This window comes from Protopterus annectens, chromosome 6.part0, assembly GCF_019279795.1.
Source record: "Protopterus annectens isolate FY-2018-M chromosome 6.part0, PAN1.0, whole genome shotgun sequence".
Taxonomy (NCBI): Eukaryota; Metazoa; Chordata; order Ceratodontiformes; family Protopteridae; genus Protopterus; species Protopterus annectens.
Genome location: NC_056737.1, coordinates 729631984 through 729655717, shown reverse-complemented (window position 1 = coordinate 729655717; position 23734 = coordinate 729631984). Strand labels below are relative to the sequence as shown.

Genomic DNA, 23734 nt, shown 5'->3' with positions numbered 1-23734 from the left:
TTCCTCTCTAAAGATGTTAGTTTACATTGTTGAGATCTTAGTGGTAGTATGAATTTTTATCTGTGGGGAATAGCTAAAGGCAGTTGACTGCCTTTGCACTTTGACTTGAATGGGTTTGTGGATGTCCTTTGCGAAATGATCTCCTTGCTTGTTCCAGGACAGCCGTCTGATGTGTGGGTAAAAGGAGAAACAACTTATTTCATTCTTAGTTTTGCTTTCCTGTTAGAAGTGATCAGTCCTACTGTCTTTCCTTTTGACTTCCAGAGGACAGGCAGTACCCATTCTGGGAACCTTACTATTGCATTTTATTGAATAGTTCGACTACACAGTCTTTTTTGAATGGTGGTTTCACTTGATTGAAAAGTTACCGGAGTCCCAAGCTGCGTATGCTTGCTGAAGGTAAATCACGCTAGAGTTCCCTTTAAGTGCTTGCTTTGTTTGGGAGGGAAACACTAAGGTCTGATGTCTTAACTTCAACCTGTTTAGTTGTTGGATCTGACCGTGATCCAGTGCTGGCCTTTCTCAAGGACCTCAACTCCAGAGCTCAGTCTCCTCTACCCCTCTCCAGGGAAGTCTGTGTGTTTGGTGGAATTTGGTGTGGGCACATCGATGTCCTGGGTTGTACCCCTCCCAGATGTGCTTGTCAATCTCATGTCACAGAGGGTATGGTGTAAAGTAGATGTGGTGGAACCAATTCCCAAGAAGCCTGACAAAATCTTTATTCCAATTTGAGGGTCATCCTCATTGGAGTATGGGACCTGCAATTGATGTGATCATGGTGGTTGCAGCCACCAAAGAAGACATTTCAGAGGAGAGTTCCTCTGTTTATCCTCTGAACATGGTGACTAGGACTTTGGGCCATTTAAGAAAACACACCTATGCTTCAGTAACATTTGTGTTGAGAGCTCTTAACTGTTTTTAACATTTGATGAGACTTCAGCATGACTTTGTGTCAGAAGTATCATACATGGTCCAGACACATCTGGCCCCAGCAATGCAAGGCACTTAAGGTGCATTTGTCAACCATGCAATCTGTTTTTAACGGATACACTAGACAATCTCTATGTACTGAATTGTCGAAATTCAGTACATCAAGACCGAATAGTGGAAAGTGCAGTTAACCGAAACTGCACTATGCCGAATCTGCAAATGTCAAATCCGCCGCTGTCATGGTGTCGCGTGTGGTGCAGTTTGTGGATTTATCTGGGGTTTCAGGTAAATGTGTGTTTGAGAATAATGGGCAGGGATTTTAGTGTGTGTGTGTGTGTGTGTGTGTGTGTGTGTGGTGGTGTTTTTTGTGTGTGCGTTTAGTGTGAACTCGGAGTTAAAATATATAAGCAGGCGGGGTGTGGGTGCAGCCCCCCACATCGGGGGTGCAGGGGGGCTTGCCCCCCTGCTTATAGGTAGGTTGTGTGTTTGTGTGTTATGTTTGTTCAGTTAGGTAGGTGTATGTGTGACTATGTTCTGGTTTGTGTGTGTGTGTGTGTGTGTGTGTGTGTGTGTGTGTGTGAATGGTCGCGATTGTAGTGTTCGTGATTGTGGGTTTTCTTGCATGTGGTTTTTCGACTATTCAGTCTCAAAATACTGAAATTCAACATTGCAGTATTTCAAGATTGTATAGTGAATCTGTTTCTAACATACCTATGTGTTTACTCTCCAGTGCAGCCAGTAGCATTGCCAAGGGCCAGCACACCTGGAAGCGAGTTATGTAATTTTGCAGACAGCTTTAAGGTTTCCTTTGTAAATGCCCAGTTCAGTGGTTCTTTTTTTGGCCCAAAGGTCAGACAGATACAGACTATGAGCTAGCAGGATGGTAAGACACTGCTTGCCGTCAGTGTGCATTTCTACCCCCAGCAGTCCTCTAGGAAGGGCAAGTATCTCTTTTCTGTAAGTCACGGAAGTCTTTTCAAAACATTCCTGAAGAAAGTTCCCCTCATGGATTGGGGGTGTGGGGCAACCATAATGGGCACCAGCCATGCAACAGAGGTAATCTGCAGCACTAGCACTTTTTTCAGAGTTTTCTCAAGGGTTGCTAAGCTGTCTTACTTTGGAGGGAATAAGGGTTCGCTTAGCTCTGCACGCAAAAGCTTGTGAGGCCATTACCTCAGATGCATGGGTGTTGATTCTTATCCAGAGGTTATACAATTCCATTTTTTTTTTGTGCCAAGAGAAACAAGGAAATAACTTCTAGATGTTCCACCCCTTCAGAGAGAAGATGCAATAGTTGAGATTTGGAAGTTGCTAGCCAGCTGAGTCATCAAAGAGTTCCCACCAGAGAGGAGCTGGGGTTTATTCCAGATTCATTGTGGTGCTCAGATCAATTTTGGATCTAGCCAGACTGAACCATTATGTTAAGCAGACCAACTTCTGGATAATTACAGTGCAGTCCATTCTGCCATTGTTGAGGATTGACAATTTAACATGCTTGCTAGATCTCAAGGTTCATTACTATCTCATAAAGATTGTTAGGCAGTCCAGGAGATTTCTGCACTTTCAGCTGGAGGCTGAACATTTAGTTCCAAGCAGTGCTCTTTGGTCTCACTACAGCACCCTGGTGTTTACTAAATGCATGGCAGTCACGGCAGCCTGGATGAAGCTGCAGGGGGTTCTAGGTCTTCCTGTACCTAGACTATTTGCTCTTTGGTGCCTCCATGAGAGCGTTTCTTGCCAAAGTTTGACTACTCACTCCAATTTGCTATCTTTAGGGCTCAGGGTGAATTACGAAAGTCCAGTTTAGAGCTGGTCCAAGTTTTAATTCATAGGCTACCATTTGGATATGGTTTCTCAGACAACAAAATTCCCATCCACAGGTTAGCATCTCTGAGACTCTGGCCTCAATGATTCTAAAGCTCTTTGGATATATGACAGTGTAGACTTGCCTGGTGTCTCTGATGAGGTGCCACATGAGGATCCTGCAGTGGACTTTCTGGTTGCCATAGCAGTCGTCAGGCTTCCTTGAGATGATGGCTGGAATCCTGTCTTGTCACTAAAGGGTGGCCCTTTGTTCTTCCCCATCCTCAAGCCACTGTCATGACTGGTTCCTCTGTCCTGTGGTGGGGCATTTTGAGGGGAAGTCTGTCCAGTGTGGTCATCCTCAGAGGCCAATCTTCGCATTAATGTCTTTGAGATGAGAGCAGTCTTCCTAGCATTGCAGACCTTTCAGGACTATCTCTCCAAGTGTATGATCTTTGTCCAGGTGGGCCATAAGTCTGCAGTCTGGTACCTGAAAAGCAGAGTGGAAATAATTCTTATCCTCTTTGAAATGAAAGTGTGGTAATGAGCAATCTCCTCTCGACGGTTTCTGATCACAATGCATATCCCAGGGAACTTCAGCAGCTTGGTGGACAGTTAAAGCAGGAACATCCTTCTAACTCACAAGTGGTTCCTGGATCTAGAAGCAACAGCTCAGATTTTTCTGATGCTGATGCATCCCTTGCTGTGATGTTTGCCACCCTGTCCAACATGAAGTGCAGTAGTCTTTTTATATCCTGATCTTCCAGAGGGATAGTCACCAAGGGAAGCTCTTCTCTATGCTTGACCCCCAGGTCTCCTATACCACTACCCACCAACTCCTCTCAATAAAATTTCTTCAGAAAGCATCCCTGTACAGAGCAACTGTAATTCCCACTGCCCTACTCTGACCCCTAAAAGTGTCTCTCCTCTTTCTATGGGCTCACTTCCTGCACCCACCCTTGGTGCTCGATCCCATTCCAGGGTTGACTTTCCATCTATGTTTATCTTTCCACCCACTCCTTATACCTTCAAACTAACTGCATGGTTTCTCCAATCCCCAGGATGACAAGGAATCCCAAGCTTTCCTTCACAGAAACTACTTGCACAGAAAATCTATTCTGGTAAATGGAAAAGCTTTTTGAGTTGGGCTTTGGCTAAGCGTCTAGACTACTCTTCAGCTCCACTTGATGCTATTTTGGATTTCCTTGCTGATAATTTTCAATTAGGCTTGAGTTATTATACTGTCAAGGTTCAGCTGGCTGATGTTTATAATGTTCACATTGGCAGAGACAACACGCGTGTGTAGCTGCCCTAAAGATCTCTAAGGCCTTCTAGTGAGGTACATTGTTGCACTGTGCAGTATTTAATCCTGTACCTCCTTGTGATTTTCCTCTGATGCTGCAAGTATAAGCCAGTCCTCCTTTTGAATCTTTGACCAGCATTCCCTTAAAGTTGCTGTCTTGGAAAAATATTTTACTGGTGACCATCACATCAGCAAGCTGCAGGTTTTGTTCTCTGTCCTCCTCATCCTGTTTTCCATAAGGACAGGTTTACTCTCAAGACTGATCCTTCCTTCCTTTTTTCCAAGGTTGCTTCCAAGTATGCTTTAAACCAACTTATTCATTTGCCTCTGTTCTTTCTGAACTTTAGTTATAAGGGTTAATATTTGCTGTATTGTCTGGACGTTCATAGACAACCGAGTTTTTATTTGGACACAACCAAAGCCTTTAGAAAAACAGCTCAAATTTGTCTCTCTTTGCAAGGCCAGTCCGGGCAGCACAGCTTCAAAAGCGACCTTATCCAAATTGTTTTCTGATTTGTATTTCTTTTGTATACAGTTAGAAGGAAACTCTATCTACAAAACCTAAAAGACATTCAACCAAGACAGTGGCTACTTCTACTGTTTTTTTTTTCTCCAGAGGTTCTATTGATATTTGTGCCTGTGCTACTTGGGCTGGTACTCATATTTTTGTGACCCATTATAACTTGGTTATGCGGTTGAGGTCCAGGGCCTGTTTCGGTTTCACCATTCTGTGAAATCTTGTTCCGTAGGGCCTCCTTGGGATGATACATGGCTGGGGATTCTGTTCCACAAGTTTAAGATGGGTCTATATTATGATGTTGAAAGATGAGTTAACCAAACACGTCTTTATCGACACGTAAATATCGACCTTTTGAAATGCCAAACTGCCACTTCAGTGATCCCCCCCCCCCCGGGGGGGGGTCACTTGGCTGTCATCGGGGATTTGCTATTTTCCCCACTGTAGTGCATTCTCGGAGTTGGTATATTTAGTAGGGGGGGGACAAAGCCCCCCACTATGTAGGGTTTGAAAGTTTGGTTTGTTTTTCTACGGCAGAGTGATCCCCCCCCCCGGAAACAAATTCGCTGAAGTGGCCATTTGGCATTTGAAAAGGTCGATATTTACGTATCGATAAAGATGTGTTAACTTGTCTTTCAACATCTTAATATAGACCAGAAAAGACACTAGATTATAAAATTATATACTTACTATAACTGTAGATCGGGGTTTTCTCTTTTCATTCAACTCCACCATCCCTCCTATCCCCCTCCTTTTTGGGGTTTTTGCTCTCTAACCAAGCAGATGACCAGGTCCCTTGGGTCCTGTTTTAAGCTCATGAAGGATTTCTTGCACTTTTCTTAAATCTGTATGAGGGGCAAAGTTAACCTGGGCTGGATGGGGGAGGGTAGTGTATTATGGGTAGAAGAGGTGGCGCTGTGGAGTTTGTCTGTGAGAGAGACCGGCATTGGATCTGAGTCGCATCTGATGGATCCACAGGTTGAACTGAACAGACTTGACAACCCAGGTCTGTCATTATGGCAAGTATGTAACGTTAGATGTTCGTGTTTCACTGTTGCAGTTATTACACTTGGGTTATCCTGCTGGCAGGCTACCCGCAGTCGGCCTGAATTCCAAAGTCTTGGTCCGGCATTGGTTGCTGTCGCCTCTTCCCTGAAATCAGTGTGCCAGGGGTATAAAAAATGCAGCCGACGCCATTTTCTTCAGTCTTTCTTGCCATGCGGTGCCCGAAGCAAAAGCAGTTCACAAGTGCTGGTCAGCCAACTCCTTAGATTTTCAAATTCAAATTTCAGATCCGAAGTCTTCATTAAAGCCAAGTACCCCATTGGCAAAACTTTTTTCTAGCTCCAGACCGATCTCAGAAAAAGTTAACAATTGTATTTCTTTTGGGAAGCAAATACCTCATAAGGATTTTCACTCTTACTGTATTCCTTGCCTAGGCCCTGATCACAACGTTGCTTGTTGTTGGTTTTGTGCTAGATTTAACCAATGCACTATTAAGCGTCGGTACGACTTTGCCTTTCATTACTTTGGCCGCAGATTCAATTATACAATGCCGGCTGAACAGCTGACGACCGGAGTTTAATAAAAATGTAAGGATAAAGACAAGGACAGGCATCCGAGGTCCAAAACCGATGATGAGGTTTCCTCTAAGCTAGTCGTCAGTTCACCGGTTCTCAGTGAGGCGCTTTCGCAGCCTCTTGACACCTGCTACCTCACAGCCACAGGCTGCTTCCGACTCCCACGTGGAGCCGACTGGGCCTCTGGAAACTCAAAGTATTGGATCCTCGGAAACTAATTCCCTCAGATGGGTCTGGAGCCGCTGTGCAGGCATCGGCTTCTGAGGGTGTTTTCAGATCTTCACAGTTATATGTAAAGCCATCTTCAGCTTCAAAGCCAAAGACTAAAGCGGCTCTAAAGACAAAGAAACAAGTACAGCATTCTCCAGGACAGAATTCCATGCCTAAAAAACAGATGCTCAAAATGGCCAAAGACCTTATTACTTTGATCACGGGTTCCCATCCCCCTCCTGATAAGAGGCCTAGGCAAGAGACAGAATATGAATCTTCAGATCAGGTTTCCATTTCCTCTGATTCCTCCTCTGATCAGGAATACTCTCTTCCTCCCTTTGCGGATTCTGATGCTGAAGAATCTATTCCTTCAGCTTCTTCTCCTGAGGATTACTCTTTTGGGGAAACCCTGCATACTATGAGGGAGCACTTTCATTGGGAGAGCCAGGATTATTCAGAATCCAAAAAAAGGCTCAGAGATTTTCTTTTACTTCCTCAGCACAGGCCCCTTGCTATTCCCCCTGTTCTGGATATTGTAGATAATGCTTTTTCAGAGTCCGGCCTGTCTCCAGACTCTATACCCCCTGCTCCCGTTAAGTCAGACAGGTACTACAGGGTTCCAGATTCACATACATTTATATATAAAAACCCTGCTGCTGACCCAGAAACTATATCTCAGGGTCCCAAAGGGGTCAAGGCTTCCACTGCAAAAAATCCTGTTCCCTCTGATAGGGATTCTAGAGCACTGGACAGATGGGGGGAAAATTTTACACTTCTGCTACCTTGGCTGTAAGGGCTTTAAATTGTCAGTTTCATATGCTTAAACAGAAAATGTTGACAGATTCTGAATGTGCTTAAAACAAGGAAATGCAGGATTTATTGCATGCAGCTGAACAGGTGGGAAAACATACTTTGCAATGTGGTTTTGATTCTTTGGAGGCCTTTTGTAAGGCCGCTGTAATGGGTTCTGTGATTAGGAGGCATGCTTGGTTAAAGGAACAAAAATCTGCCTGATCATGTTAAGGCAAAATTATTGGATGCTCCATTACAGCATAATACTTTGTTTGGTGTTAAGGCAGAAGAGGTGTTGAAGAAAATGGAGGATAAAGCGAAATCTATGCAGACAGTTAAGGATTTCTTACAGGTACAGCCACCCAGATTAGCAGGAAATGGCCTTCAAAAAATTGGTCCTTTCCAGTGTCAGATAGGCCACAAAGGGGCAGATACAAGCGCCCAATAGGCAGATCCCAGCCCCAAGGCTCATACAGGCCTAAACAATGGGGTGCTTCTACCTCCAAAAGCGGAGAAGACAAATCTCAACCTTATAGGAAACAGTCCCAATGACTTTCCTCTACCAGTACCAAGCACTTATCTTTTGGACGCTCCCTTAGGGGGAAAACTAGCACTTTTTTCACAAAACTGGCACTTGATCACCCAGGACAAATGGGTCTTGAATATAGTGTCTCAGAGTTACAGGTTCCACTTTCACACCCTGCCAAAGGCAAAAGGCATGCCAGACCTGCCACTCAATCAATGGGCAGAGGCACAAAAGCAAGTTTCATCCCTCATGGACATGAGGGCCATTCAGCGAGTACCACTACAGGAGCAGGGACAAGGATTTTACTCATGACTTTTCTTGGTACCAAGAATGGACAAAGCCTGGAGACCAGTACTGGACCTGTCTATTCTAAACACTTTTCTGGATGTTCCAAAATTCAAAATGTTGACTCTGCAGCAGCTTCAGCCCATGCTGGGCAAGAAGGCTTGGCTTGTAACCTTGGACCTAAAAGAGGCATACTTGCATGTCCCAATCAGACAATCTTGCAAGAAGATACTTTAGATGCATAGCTGGCTCAATGCACTACCAATTCTCTGCACTGCCCTTTGGCTTAACTACTGCGCCCAGGGTCTTCACAAAATGCCTGGCACCAGTAATTGCTTTTTGCAGACAGAGGAATTCAAATATATCCCTACTTGGACGACTGCCTTATTCAAGCAGAGAACAAGGACATCCTACTAAAGCATCTGGCGTTTGTCAAAAGATTGCTAATTTCCCTAGGGTACACAGTAAACGAAAAGAAATTAAAGCTAGTACCCTCTCAAGAGATAATATTCCTGGGTGCAAGCTTAAATACAACTGCCCAGATAGCTTATCTCACGCCAGACAAACAAAGGCAACTGACTTCTTATTTCGACATGCTGGCAACAAAAAGCCAGTTATCTGCAAGAAAAATTCTGCAGGCTTTGGGCTTCATAGCATCCTGCATTCTTTTAATTCCATATGCAAGAATGCACATGAGGAAACTACAATGGTATCTAAAAAGTGTTTGGACTCAGCATTGCCACAGCCTGTAAAAACTAATTACCCTCATTCCCTGCCTGCAACAGGAGTTTCGATGGTGGGCACAGGCCTGTCACCACAACAAGGGACAGCCTTTCACTTTACCCACTGCCAGGCAGACAATAACAGATGCATCAGATTATGCCTGGGGGGTCCACATGGCAGGAAATGTATTCAGGGCACATGGCCCACAAGCCAAATGCATCTTCATATCAATCTAAAAGAAATGCTGGCTGTCCAGAATGCCCTGACAGCTTTCAAGGATCTGCTTCATCCAGGACAACTGCTAATAAAGACTGACAATACTACAGTCATGTGGTACATAAACAAGTAGGGAGGCACACATTCCTACCCCCTCTGCAGACAAGCCATGATTTTGTGGAACACAGCATTGACTTTTCAAGTATACCTACAAGCACAATTCCTGCCAGGAAAGACAAATACTCTGGCAGAAGAACTAAGCAGAAACCTTATGGATCCTCACGAGTGGAAATAGATCCACAAATAGTCAGCATGATAACAAGGAAATGGGAATGCCCAGACATAATCTATTTGCCTCCCCTCACAACTGCCAACTACAGAGATGTTGTACAAGGACTTGTCACAAGCTAGCATGGAGAGTGGATGCTCTATCATTCAGCTGGAAAAAACCTTACAGTATATGCCTTTCCTCTGCTACCTCTCCTCCCCAAGGTACTCCTAAAGGTCAGACAAGAGAAGCCAAAAATGATCTTGATTGCGCCAGACTGGCCACGCCAGCACTGGTACCCACTCCTAAAGAGCTTGTCTCAAGGCCCAGCCTGGACATTACCTCAAATTCCTCATTTACTGACCCAACAAAGCAATCAAACACTGCACAGCCAACTCAGAACCCCAAATCTGGCTGCATGGCGGATAATGTAACCATTCAGAACACACCTCTCCCCAAATCAGTTATGGATGTTATTCTGGAGGCCCAGCACCAGAAAATCATATGCAGAAAAGTGGAAGAGATTCTGTGTCTGGAACCAGGTGCAAGGAATTGACATGCTTGTACCAGATATTCCTCAGATTTTGCAATACCTAACTGAGATGCTGGACAAAGGCCTATCCTTTTTATCGATTAAGATCCATGCCTCTGCCATTTCAGCTCATTACAATACGGACCTACCTATTTTTTCACATCCACTATTAAGGCAGTACCTCAGAGGGGCTAAAAACGTAAGACCCCCAATAAGAGCACCAATACCTGCATGGGACCTCAACTTTGTTTTGGAAAACTCACGCTGCCTCCTTTTGAGCCAGCCAATACAGCTGAGATGAAATTCTTATGGAAAACAGCTCTGCTCTTAGCTATTACTTCAGCAAGAAGAGTCTCAAAGTTACAGGCTCTAATGGCGGTTGAACCTTACATAATTTTCCATCCGGACAGGGTTTCTCTGAGGACAAACCCAACATTTATGCCTAAGGTAGTGTCTAGTGTGGCTCTTAATCAAACAATTCACTTGCCTACCTTTTATCCAAACCCACAGAATAAGGGGGAGAGACTACTACATTCTTTGGACATACACAGACAGCTACGCTTCTACTTGGACAAAACTAAAGCTTTCAGAAAGTCTGAGCAACTCTTAATGGCATTTGCTGCAGGATCTCAAGGAAAAGCTGTCTCAAAGCAAACTATTTCCAAATGGATAGCCCACTGCATTCGTTTCTGCTATTCTCAACATGGCAAATCAGTGCCTAAGGGCATCAGGCCACACTCAACCAGAGCAGCAGCTACTTCAGCAGCCTTCCTCAGAGGAGTACCAACCAAGGACATTTTGGAGGCTGCAACTTGGACTTCAGTGCACACTTTTACAAAGCGCTACCACTTACCTCTTTACTCTAAATCCAGAGCAGGCTTCGCCACTGCAGTTCTGCAGGGCCTCATAGTCTCTCCAAATTCTATTTAGGCCCAGCCACCCAACCTCAGCTTTGGGATTTAACCCAAGTGTAATGACTGCAACACTGAAACACGATGAACATAGTACGGTTGTGTACCTACCATAAATGTAAATATTATAGTGTATTCACTGTTGCAGTCCAGGTTACCCACCCACCATCCCCCTTTCTTTGCTGGGACTTATCTGTACTTCTCTATTCTATACAACCTATGTGGTGTATTTGCTTGTAGATGAAGATTGTTTTATTTTAGTGCATGCTCTTTTATTGGCATAATTTCTTAGCCTCCCTTCGGGGGGCACCTGACATCTGGAGCAAGAAAAACTGAAGAAAATGGTGTCGGCTGCATCTTTTATACCCCTGGCGCACTGACGTCAGGGAAGAGGCGACAGCAACGACGCCAGACCAAGACTTTGGAATTCAGGCCAACTACAGATAGCCTGCCAGCAGGATAACCCAAGTGTAATGACTGCAACAGTGAACATCTACATTTATGGTAGGTACACAACTGTACTTTTTTGTCATCTTATTGTTTGATTTTTCACAATGAATGTACTCCTTTGACAGGTGAAGAATTTGGAGGCCAATTTCATAGAAGTAGCCTGGGGTTTTGGTGCGAGTGTCACCTTGAGGGTTGGTTAGATCCCTTCTTTAATTGCTAAAAGACTGTGAAGCTGTCTAGGAAAGCTTGGAGGTACAGAAACATGGAGTTATCAAAGAAAGTTGGTTGTGAAAGAAATTTTGCATTAGGAATGTGTAAGGCTTTATTTTTGTTCAGCTAGTCCTGCTGAGTCATGAAAATGTCTGACTTGACAAAGTTCTTTACATACTCCTGCCACATGCCCAGTTTTACCAGTTCTGCACCTGTCTTGACTCCATTGAAGGTAGACAGTTGGTCTGCTTCTCAAATTATTCTGCAGGCCTCTGGCAAAGGGTTTGAGATGCGTCAGCCAGCCACTGCAGGTGCCCCTCAAATTTTGACCTCTCCCCCCCGAGTTGTATAAATCTCGGACTTGCCTAGAAGTGTGGTTTAAGAAACTGAATAGAATGGCCTTTCTTAGAAATTTGTGGAGAAAGCTAGCCTTGATGTGGAGATATCCTCTCTCTCCAGTTGAGTAGGCCTGATGCCCTTAGCCTGGAATTTGGCAATGTGGTTATCTGCTAACTAGTATGCAAGAGCTTGCTGGAGGATAATTTCAACTGTTGTTTCAGTCTTCCATTAAAGGACTACTATACTCCCCCCAAATAGGTGAAAATCTGTCACCCCTTACTCCTCACAGATTTCATCACCCCTTAATTATGATCAGAATAATGAAAAGACCCTGTAAAGGATGCTTCCTTAAGACATATTTTACTTCATGAGAGCGCTTTTTAAATGGGGACTGTAAGGGGATTTTGGAACCCATTAAGATACTAAGATTTGGTTTTCATAGAACTGTTGCCTTTAGTATTTTCCCATGTCCTCTAGTCGTATGAGGGTACCTTTTTCAGCTTGCTTAGTGACTATCTCAATTATTTGCTGCTAAAATACCAAACAGATTTGATGGAGTTTAAGTACTATTCAATTATTTGTACAGGAGCCCTATGGTAGATCAGCCATTGGTATCACTAAACTTTCGTAAGAATTGTAAGCTGGCTCCTGGATTCAGCACACTTCCCAATGCTAAGTAAAGCAGAGTTACTAGATTGATATTGACGGTATATACTTTTGCTACATTGGAGTTCAAGGCTTTTAGTCACCAACTGCATGTCATAAAATAGAAGAGCAGGATCCTTAAGCAATTTGATGACATTGTTTCTGAGAGACAAAGCTGTAAGAGTGTTTAGAGTGACCCAGACAACCTTGAAAAGAGGATAAGCATGACATGAAATGGAAGTTGTGCTGTCATGATGCATCGGATATTGTAGGGGAGCAGCTGCAAGTTGCACTTTGTTTATTGCATTCGCTGCTGTACGGTTAACTTTTGAGACTTTTGCTGCAGAAGGTTGAAGTCTGGCCAAACTTTAAAATCTTTTACCTTCCCTCCCCAAGCCAGACAGATGCAACACAGGCAAGATGGCGTACAGGTGGTAGGGTAAGAGAGATGTCCACTTACACCATGTTTCTTGCCACAGTAGAAGAAAGTAACACTACTTTTATCAATGTGAATACTGATTTTTTTTTTCAGGCTGTTGGTTTTGCTTCCAGAGTACAGATTTGTACCTTTCTTGAGAAAAATCTTTCTTTTGTCTGCTGTGTAGAACAAGAGCCTTCTAAAGGTTTCAGGGTAGATGTCACTTTCTAAAGTTAACAAGTATATTTCTTGTAGAAAACGTCTCTTATAAGGATTTTCAAATTCAGTGTTTTTTTGAGTGTGGGGAATGTCATGTTGTATCCTCATTGTGCTAGGTTCAACCAGAAAACTGTCAAGCAAGAGAGCAAGATATTTTCAGGATAATTTGAACATGAAAAGGCTGAAAGCTTTGCCTGGATTCTTCATGGTTACAGCCATGTTGCCTGCAGGTATTCCACTTAAAAATGTAAGTGGAAACTTTTATCAAAGCCAGAGTCCCTGGAGGGCAAAGACATACCTCCCGAGTCCCAAGGCCTCCCTGGGCTTGAGGACTTTGTGTCCAAAGATCTGTGTTTGCAGCCTCTGACCCTATTGCCTACTTGGCCAAGGCCTCTGGTACCCCTCAGGAGGCTGGCACACTTGTGTAAGAATGGTCCTGTTGAGCTGAAGTACTTCAGCAGCTGATCAGCCCAGACACATCCTTGGAGCCATCTGGCTCTGATGCTCAAGAGTGAAAGCGGAGTATTCTTAGTTTTAGTAAGTGTGAATGTCTGATGTGAAAATCCAGGTTGTTTGCAAATGCACACAACTGGAGATTTTAGTTGTTAGTACTCCAAAAATAGGGTGAAGATATCCAAGCATTGGACATCTGCCACATTGCCTCAGCATAATTGGGACATATCTCCTCTTTCATTTCTGTTCTTCCTTCCAAAATCCCAAAAAAGCTGATGAATTTAGCTCTGGACATTGCTCCTCTTAAGACCCTTCGGCTGGTAGGAAGGCAATGGTAAGCAGCCAAAGGAAATTAAATGCCAGTTTAAAGGAAGACTGCATTCTGACCAATTGAAGACTAGTGTGGAGGGTTGTGCAGAGACCTGGAGCATGACAAGGGAGCAGCTATGACTCAACAGAGATGTTTTCATCCCACAGCTTTCATATTCCACCTCAAAACAAAAAAATAGTAAGCTGTCTGGGGTTATGACCAAAAAGTGAGGGGGAAAAAATCGCTTAAGAGATATTTTGGGGAGTAGGTCTGTTGCTGTTTTGTAAACCTGTGTGTGGTGTAAATGTGGGGTCCACTTGGGTATTGTGAAACTTGCAGAAGGCAAACTAGAAGTATGTTCTTTGAGCTACAGTCTTTTTTTTCCAGTGGCATTGAAGGGTATGTGAACTTCTGAGCTTTTTCTGTATGGTCTTTTTCAGTGACATGAGGGACGTGTGCACTTTTGTTACCTTTTTCTGTTGGGGGTATACAACAGAGTATGGAGTTTTGTGGCTGACGTCTCCCTTCTGCGGGGGTGCTGCAGGTGCTTAGTATGTGAAATGTGTCACAGATATATGAACTGACAAGTTTGGTGATTCTGCCCTGTGTTTAAGAAATCTGTTGCTTTTTTTAGTTTGGGAAGCTGAATAACCATAGGGGAGAGATGGGTTAATTAGGTTAGAGAGATAGCCGACTGAGAGCAGGTGGATGGGCTCGTTGTGAGACAAGGTTTGCACAGTATCTGATGCAGGTAGATGTGCCAGTTGCATGTGGATCCATTGTGGCGTAAGACATTTAAAGACCAACTCAAAACATCTACAAAGCAAGTAGTCTTGTGTAAAAGTTTAGTGGCGCACTAAAGATAGTATTGAAAGCATTTGCAGACCAGTTCAGGTGAAACTTGGGCAGGTACCTGCCCTCTGTCCTCTTTCTATACAGAGAGGTGTCCCAGGAAATCCACAAGGTTTTTACACGCTGACTTGCTATATGGTTACAGGGTGAGGGGAGTCCTGAATTTCAACTGTAAGAGAGTGACTATTATTCCCATAAGCTTGAGCAGCTCATGAGTGTTGAGCAAGAGTACCCAGCAGAATGACAAGAAAAGGTCTGCTGTGATTGGACTGCCAGGGTCAGGGAACATTCTGTTGCAGAAGGTGATGGGTCCTTTCACAAGAGGTTATCATAGTTGTGAGAAAGGTAAGTGATTGCTATGTGGTTGATCTTCTAGGATGGAGACAAACTCACACTCTTTCCCATTAACACAATGATGCCCTACCCTGATAGAGAGACATTTGATACTCTATATCTGCAGTGGGTGACAGGAGGAAGAACTTGTGGTAGGCCTCCTCAGTGAGGCTTGATCTGACACCTCAGTGGACAAGGTAGCTCTTTCACAGTAGCTTTCTCCTTCCCAGGTTCAGGAGATCCAGACAGTGCTGCAGGAGTTTAGAGCTGTATTTACTGGTAAGCCACGGTGTACCCACCCGACAGAGCACCATGTGAATAGGACCATAGCAGCCCATCAAACAGTCCCATTACAGGGTTTCTGAGTGGGTTAAGCAAACCTTAAAAGATGAACTACAGGATTTGTTGTATCTAAGGATGATCCAGTAGTCCAGCTGTCCTTTGACTCACAGGTGGTGCTGGTGCCAAAAAAAAGGTGGTTGCACCAAGTCTGTCTAAGACTATAGGAAATTGTAATTGTCACCGAGTCAGGTGTTATCCCATGCCTAGATCAGGTAAAGCTGCAGAACAGCTATGTGGGACTAAGCATCTAACTACTATTGAACTGAACCAGGGTTGTTGGCAATTACCCTTAATCCCTGCACTGAGGGAGATGCAAGCTTTGTTACCTTTTAGATTATACAACTTCTCCAAGATTGCCCTTTGGGGTGAAGAATATATGCAACCTTTCAAACATTAGTAGGTTATATTATATTAGGAGCTGGAGACTGTGCTTTTTCCTTTGCCTATCTTAATATTGTGGTCTACAGGCAGTGCTTCCAATAACATTATCAATCTGTTGGGGAAGTTGTTAAGCAGATTGAAAAGGGCAGAGTTAACCCTAAAGGCCAACAAGAGTCTGATTGGAATGGATGAAGTATATTTGTGTTATGAAGAGGATGGTGGGGAGATTCAGGTACAGCCTGCCAAGGTGAAGTTATTTAGGCTGCCCTAGCTTTATTGCCATGCATATAAACTCTGACTTTTTATACAAGGAAGTGGGTAGTGTATCATAACAGTGCACTCTCATTTTAAGCATTGTGTTCTTACGGATGTCTTAAAGATTACTTGGATGTGTTGTCTGAGAGTAGGTGTACCACTGGTTACTGAGTCTGAGTATAGCAGATAAGTGAGCTGCTCTTGGATCTTCTGGAACTTCCACCAGGTAAAATAGAAGTCTATGATCTGGGCTCCAGTGTGGTTCTCAATTGTGTGTGTGTGTGAATCTGTGACCTTTTTCTCTTATGAATGTGCTCATGTGGCATACAGTAATGTTTGATGCATAACCTTTTTTGTGAGGTGTATAAAAAAAGTATGTGGAGTTTGTGGTTGTGGCTCTCTTCTGCTTGGATCTACAGCAAGTTGTACATTAAATGTGGAATGTGCAGACACACAAACTGAAAAATAAGGTTGCTTTTATGAGATCTGTTACTATCTGTGGTCTTTAGAGTTGAAAGGGTGTGCAGGAGCAGTTGGGCAATTATTTTGGGAAGATAGCTGGCTTGGGGAGCAGGTGGATGGGCTCACTGGTGTGTGAGAGAGTGGCTTCTCCAATATGTTTGTAATTTATTTTCTAAGAAGGGACATGGGAAGAGGAACTACCCTGTAGATGGTAAATTGTGACAGTCTTTACAGCTGTATCTCTCTGCCTGATATGTTCAGGTAATTCATCCACTGCAGTTGAGGCTCAGTGGTGTTTTTGTTTAACAGCAGCTAGAAAAAAAAAAGACTAGCTGTAGATGTTTTTCTTGTAATCTGTTTGTTCAAAAGGATTAATACTGTGTAGGGAAACAAAATATATTTGCATATTTAACAGTTTACTTAAAGAATGAGGTAAATGCTAAGGTGTTTTTACTTGGTTAAAAAGGTTGCGGCTGATTTATCTATGCTTATTTATTAATTGTAGGTATCTAGTTTTGTCTAGGATAGATCTTTTTAATGTTAGATCAATCTAGAAAATGTTGGGCATCATACCCAGCTTGCTTCTTAACGAGCTGGTGTTTTTTTGGTGAAGCCTGGTATAATGACAAGTTTGTCCTGAATAGTGAATGAACATTTTCTCCGGGTCTGTGTACTATTCAAAGCCCTAGGCAGGGGAAACAGTAAGAGAGGAACAGGTGGACATTTTATGTGAATTAGCATTGACCTGAGATAAAACTCAATATCTATGTCTGTTGTGTATGCTCCTGTAGGTGAAGTAAACTGCAGATTCCTGTTGTGTAGTTTGCTATACTTTCCAGAAATGTTTGCTAAAAATGCTATTAACTTTCTCCTTGTCATAATTCATGAATCCCCAAGGTAGCTTGTCTTTGATGTAAAAAAAAAAAAAAAAAAAAGACTAGCAAATGTGCCCAAAGAGCCCCTTGTTTATTTTTGGAGAGGTTCAGCTTTACTTTGCATAGCTACTACTCTACCTATTAAACTGGAAACTTGGATTTGATTTTCCATCTTGGTTGAAAAACAAGGGCTTGGTGATGGAAGTAGTCTTTTAGTTAGATTTTCCTTGTGTACATCAAGGAAAGCAAACCCTGGTAATTTTCTTCCAGTACTGCGCTAGTACAATATTCTGATTGCAATTCATAGACTGGGTGATTACGGGCCCCTTATTGACCATTTTTTAGAGGTGATTTGGGTACATGGTCCCATACACCCTTCTCATGGCTTATAACTCAGCTGTGGCTAGTACTTCATGTTCTTACCCCAGCTTGCGTGACCCATTTCTGTTGTGTAGTGAGAAGAATATTTTGAACATGACTTAAATTCAATGCAAATATTGTGACAAAGGTTATAGCAAAGATGGTGAAGGGCTTACCTTCTTTACAACAAGTTTAGTATGGATCTGTATTATGCTGATTAATAAATGGTAGTATGGCCTTGAAAAGCTATGAGAGGTGTATTTGCTGCATAGCAGGCAGGATGTTTTTGCAGTCTCATGGCTGGAGTGGCATGCTTCTGCTGCTATGTGGATTTCCGGTGTGTTTACTTTCTCCATTGTTCATTATGAAGAGCAGCCGAGATGGAGGTCCCATCTGACTAAGGTTGAAGTGAGTTCTGCAGAATGAATGTAAACCTGAGAGAGACAGCTGCTGCTCGTGGGCAGCAGCTAGATGGAATTAGCTTACGTCTTTATGCCCTTGTGCATGCTAATTTGTATGGCCCAGGGAGGGTGGTGTGCCATGGGTGTGTTGAAGGAACATCCCCAGCTCTACAAGTGACATACTTGTAGCACCCCTTCCAAGCAGGTGCCTCAAATGCCTCTCTCTTTCCAGAGCATTGAATTCCAGGGACATATCCCAAACACATGCCTCAGTTACTCCTCCTCAGTAGAAGCAAACAAGGTTAGTTCATCTTTTGTGGAGAGGAGAGAGGTGTGCAAGCTGAGCTTCCTCATTATTGTATTGTTCCACAGCAACTCTAGCAAGATGTCCAAGCTAATAATTGAAACTGTCATGTCCGGGTTTAATTCTGTTATGCCACTGGTGTAACAGCTTAGATGAAAAATTCGCAAAGAAGATTTTCATGTCCAATGAGAATTTTACCTCATCAACTTGTCCAGCTGCATTTTTGATTTGTCTTATTCGTTTTCCTACCATTATACACTCCATTTATATACCCCATTCTTTCTCTGACTTTTAGCTCATTGTCCTGTAGTACTACCAGGAGATATTAATAGTAACTTAGCTGTACTTTTCCGATTTTGGAGCAAAACCAATGTACAGTGTTGGTGTGGGGCAGAAGAATGAAGAACTCTGTTCACCTCTACTCTCCACAGAAGATGAGTTAACCTTGCTTGCTTCTACTGGGAAGGAGTAACTGAGGCATGTGCTTGTGAGCTGCGCAAATAGATGAATACAAGCCTATATGTCTACAGACTGTAGGTCATGTGTATAAACCATGTACGTCTTTTTGCCAGTGTGTTTGGGTTATAGCTGAAAAGGCTCCTAGAACAACTCCCCTCAATCTGATCATTAATAAATAAATAAAACTAGGTTTTGCACAGGAGGACAAGGTGTCAGAACAGCTTCTGAGTTTTACATTCCTAGATTGTCTTTTTGTGTGAGATGCTTGGGAATTGGCTTTTGTAATGGTGGGTGCATCATCAGAATGCCTCTCATGTTATAACAGTGGGTGATTTGTTAATGAGTTTTGGAGCCACCTTGGTTATTTAGTAGCCCAGAAAAAGCGTGCCATCTAAGGAGGGGGCTTTCTGTATGAGCAGTGCATTGCTGTAGTTAATTTCTTCACTTGAATGTTATTTAAAGGCAGTTTAATCTAAATTCCGTCCTGCTCATATGTGATATATGCTACTGTATAGAGATTAGAAGTGCTTCTGGCAGTGGGCCACAGATAAACCCATTGCCCTTTCAGATATTAACTATTTGTAAAATGAGTTTGCTGGTTGACTCCTTCAGCCACAGGTCACTTTTATGTGCTTGTGCTAGAGTTGAAGTTTTCCAAATCTTATATAGTCAATTTTGTTTATTGGGTATCCCAAGGACTGAACTTTTCACCACAGAGGGGAATCGATCCTCCTCATTTCCTGCTCAGTTTTTGGAAGAAATTAAATGTTGATAGGTATTTTTTCCCATGTGTGACAAGGAAAATTACGGTACTCTGTTGCACCATTTTCTCTCATTGCACATGCAATCATGGAGTTCAGGAATAGTTCAGTGTTAACCATGTCACTGTGTAGTGACAAAGGATGATTATTCAGTTTGTCTGGTCTATGGCAGCAGAGTAAACTATTCAAAATGAGGTGATCTGTTGGGTGGAATGACACCCCCAGCTCCACATCGGGACTTGACTCCTCACTTTGATCCCTTGCTTTCACTGTTTCTTACAGATGAATACACAGAGGTTATGGAGGGTTGCCATCATTCCCTTTATTTGTAACAGTTCTGGAAGAGATTTTCCATCTGTAAGGATTATTTGTACAACCTTAGACGATATAAATATAGCCCTGACTTTAATCTCCTGTTTGACTTGGTTTCAGTTAGTATATGATCAGAATGCTTGATTTTTGATTTATTTATTTTAAATCTGTGCACGTCATTTTCCTTGTGAAAGTCAAAGCCACCAAGATAATTGTTTCCCCTTTTGCAGCATTCCACCTTTCTCCATTGGTCATTGGCATTCATGGTTAAGCTTGCTCACTCACCATTTGTACCTGCTGATTCAGTGACCTTGATGTTAGTCTCTTGGAAATTGCATTTGATAAGCATTGCCTTCCCTCCGGTCACAGCTTGTCTGCAGATTAAGCTGTTCTGTAGGAGCTCACCCACCCCCACCAACAAAACATAGTATGAGAATTGTCCTCTGCATTTTTGTTTCTTTGCTATTAGAATTTCATAGAATATGCATGCTTCCATCTTCAGATTTTAGGAGAAGAGGGTACTTGAGTTTAGGAAGAGAAATTATTGTTGAATCTATCTGTTATCAGGGTTGTAAGAACTTGTAATGGTTAAACTGTTAAATGCATTGCTTTGTGCTATTGGGCAAATAACAGCCAGTTAAAGAACGTTGCTGTCAGATAACGCTCCACTTGCATTCTGTTGTCTTCTAGTGCTTAATTAAAAATGTTGCCTTTGTGGACTTTAGTGCCATGGCTACTTCACCCTTTGGTTAACATGTGTGGTGAGCATTATTGCTTACACTGGTACTCCAAGGTTTGGGCTCCCTTTGACATCCTGTTGCATCAGTATTATGTCTTCTGAGCCGTTGTACTTGTATCCAGATCCTGCCTACTGTGATGATTAATTTTCACTGCTTGGTATTCCAAACACAAATCCACTGCAGAAGTCTGATACACCAGTCACATACATGAGTTGATGTTTGACTTCTGACGTGGCTGCACATTACCTTCTTGCCCATACTCGTATATGTGGAGAGCTTCTCCTTCCTGTGGCTGCTGATGCATTTTTCACCTCCATGCAGGTATGTAATTTATTTTTACATAATTTCTTGTTGCTTTGCACAGTGTTGCTCATGCTATGCACTGGGTGGAGAGAGACGCTTGTAGCTTGGTGTGTGGCAGTGCATGTGCCAGCAGAAGGTGCACTTGCCTACAGAAGTGATGAAGAGAAAAAGCAATTTCCAGCAGCTCCTGACTATAGAAAGTTTCTCAGATCTGTTAAGGAGAGTTTATATCTGCTTTATCTTCAAGAGCAACTCTGTCGGCTGTCCTGCTTCCCAGTTGCCTTCTCCAAGGAAGATTCAAATGATCGTTTTAATTTTTTAGGCTGCTTTATTGATTTATTCCTTATGTGCTTGTCATATGAGGAAACAACTGAAGAAGTTGAGATCTGCGGATCCTTCATAAACTGCTTGATTTGAAGATCTTTATAGGTAGTGAAACATTTCAAAATAATGCCTGCAAAGCAGCATTCTATTGTGTGTTTATTGCTTCTTGGTGTTCTTTTAAATATAGAACTTCGGGTACAAATGTTCTTGATTGTGAAATGTAATAAACTTAACACTCTAGTACTAGAGATTTGTCCCAGAGCTTCAGTGTATTGTTTGCAAGAATTGCAAGTCTTCCAGATATTAACACGTGTCTAAAAACAAAAAAATAGTTCTAGCTTGTTCTTTGCTTACCTGCCATGACAGTGCATTGACACTAGTATAATTTGAAAGGTGTTTCATGAAATCTGATATATATTTTTTAAACTACAGAACCACTTAAGGAAGTTGGGTCAGTCATTGAAGTCATGCCAACCCCTTCAGTTTTTGCACAGGAAGCATCAGGAACCGCTGAGAAGTTATGCTCCATTCAGACACTGGATAATGTTCATGATGTGCCCTACTTCGTATGTGATTTTGTATTTTAACATTTAATAATTTCCTTTAATTCTGGTAATGTTCATTTAGTTTTATAACTTCATTAATTAATTTTGTCACATTTCTTGACTTAATGAAACTCTTGGAGCTTTTTTATGATTGACATCCATTCAATCAGTTCTTGCTGCATGTTTTTCTACCCTTCATGGCAAGGATTTTCCTTCTGTTTCAGACTAGCCACCACATATTTTCCAGATGTCTATGACCATTGCTGCAGGTCCCCCATAGTGAATATGGGATGCCTACTTCTGGGTCCCGAGCAGGTGCTTCATTAGTCAGGATTCCCCCTAATTTGCACGACTTATCCTGAACCAGGGTTATCTTCAGACAACCTAAATATAAAAAGACAATGAGCACACTCGCTTTAGTTCTATTTTGCCACCAGAAATTGTTGCTCAAAACTGATAAGCAGTGACAGAAGCATCTTCTAGTAGTACTTTTTAACACTGTGTAGCAATTTAAGATTAAAATAGGGCTTCAGAAAAACAAAATTTAAACTCTGGATTGTGCAAGTATGTGAATCTGCTATGAGCCAGGTAACAGGTGTACTCATTTCAAGTGGACCATACTACCAAATACTGAAGTTGAAGTTTATCTGTATACTCCCTGGAATGAAGCCTTCTAAAATTTCCTTCTTCCAATACTAGTTGCATTCGGAATCTGAATGAGAAACATTTTTTGACTTGTGACATTTATAGGGAACAGAAAGTCTTTACATATTCAAGGTGAAGCTGACAAAAGTTATGAAGTGAAAAGAAGTTGATGACAAATGATGTTCTTTCCAAGGTGCTTATCTTCTGAAGTCCTGATGAGCTAATGACATGCCTGCATTTTTAGCTGTGGGCAACAATATTTCTTCCACTACCTTTCATATTTCCTTTCTGACAGTACTAGTGTGGGCACCTGGATAATATATGTCACTTCGGCCAAAGAAAAACTGACCTTTACTCTTGGGAAGTTAATACTTGCTCCTCCCGCCCATTGTGAAAGGTATGGATGTCCAAACTGTGTGTTAGAGGGACTGGTGTTTGTGGACTACAAAAAAAGAGAACTTTGAATTTGTGGAAAAGACTGCATTCATTTTTTGAATAAGAGCCCATGCCTTTTGCTGGAAAAGTGCAGAAAGTAAAAGGGTGAGGAAATGCATACCTACATCAGAAACTGAGGGTGAAGATGAGGGATTTTGATCTACCATATTCAAGTGAGATGTTCTCCCTACTGTTTGATATAAGCAGTGTTAATGAAGGATGTTCATCGTTTTTCACTGTTGCAGTCCTAACCAATGAGTGATCCAGCTCCCGGTAGCCCTCGATCGGCCAGAATACCAAAGGTAAGTAAATATAACATCGGCTGCCATCGGTTGTAAAGTACGTCAGGACGTCCGATACAAAAGGAGGCAGCTGACGTCACTTCCTCATTCTTCCTTGCCGCAGAGCCTGAAGCAGAAGCATTTCTTGCACGAGTGCCAGTCGGCAGTTTACCATTTTTTGTTTCAGACTACAGAATTGAAGTCTGCTACAGCTAAGTACCCCGTTGGGTATCCTCGATGTTCTTCATCTCACATTGCTGCAGTCCTTACACTTGGGTAGTCCGCTGTCCTCGGTCGGCCCGAATAACAAAGTATTAGGCTGACGTCGGTCATGGCGCATTAGACTGACATCAGGACGTCAGGGTACAAATGCGCATGACCGACGTCATATCCTCAGTCTTTTTTGCCGCATGGTCCGATGCAGAAGCAGCGTTGCAAGTGCCGTTCGGCGTTCTGAAATATTTCGATTCCGGAGTTTCAGACCGAGTCAAAGTTGGCTAAGTACCCCGTTGGGGAATATTTTGGTTTTTTCTTGCCTCAGTGGTTTACCGGATGTCAGAAAAAGTGAATAACTGTATTTCTTGTGGGAAACAGATACCGCATAGGGATTATCATAATTTGTGTATTCCTTGTTTGGGACCTGAGCACAACGTTGTTGGGTGTCGCTTTTGTGCTAGGTTCAATAAACGCACTATTAAGCGAAGGTTAGATTGTGCCAGGTTGG

At 42.6% G+C, this 23734-nt stretch overlaps 1 protein-coding gene across 1 annotated transcript in view; it reads left to right on the top strand.

Moving 5' to 3' along the window:
* Positions 1-21691, top strand: part of LOC122803889 (probable serine/threonine-protein kinase kinX) — a 654852-nt gene extending 633161 nt beyond the window's left edge. The window contains exon 9 of the mRNA XM_044073571.1: positions 21537-21691. Within this exon, the coding sequence (XP_043929506.1) occupies positions 21537-21691 (155 nt within the window). The remainder of the gene's footprint in view (positions 1-21536) is intronic.
* The last annotated feature ends 2043 nt before the right edge of the window (positions 21692-23734 follow it).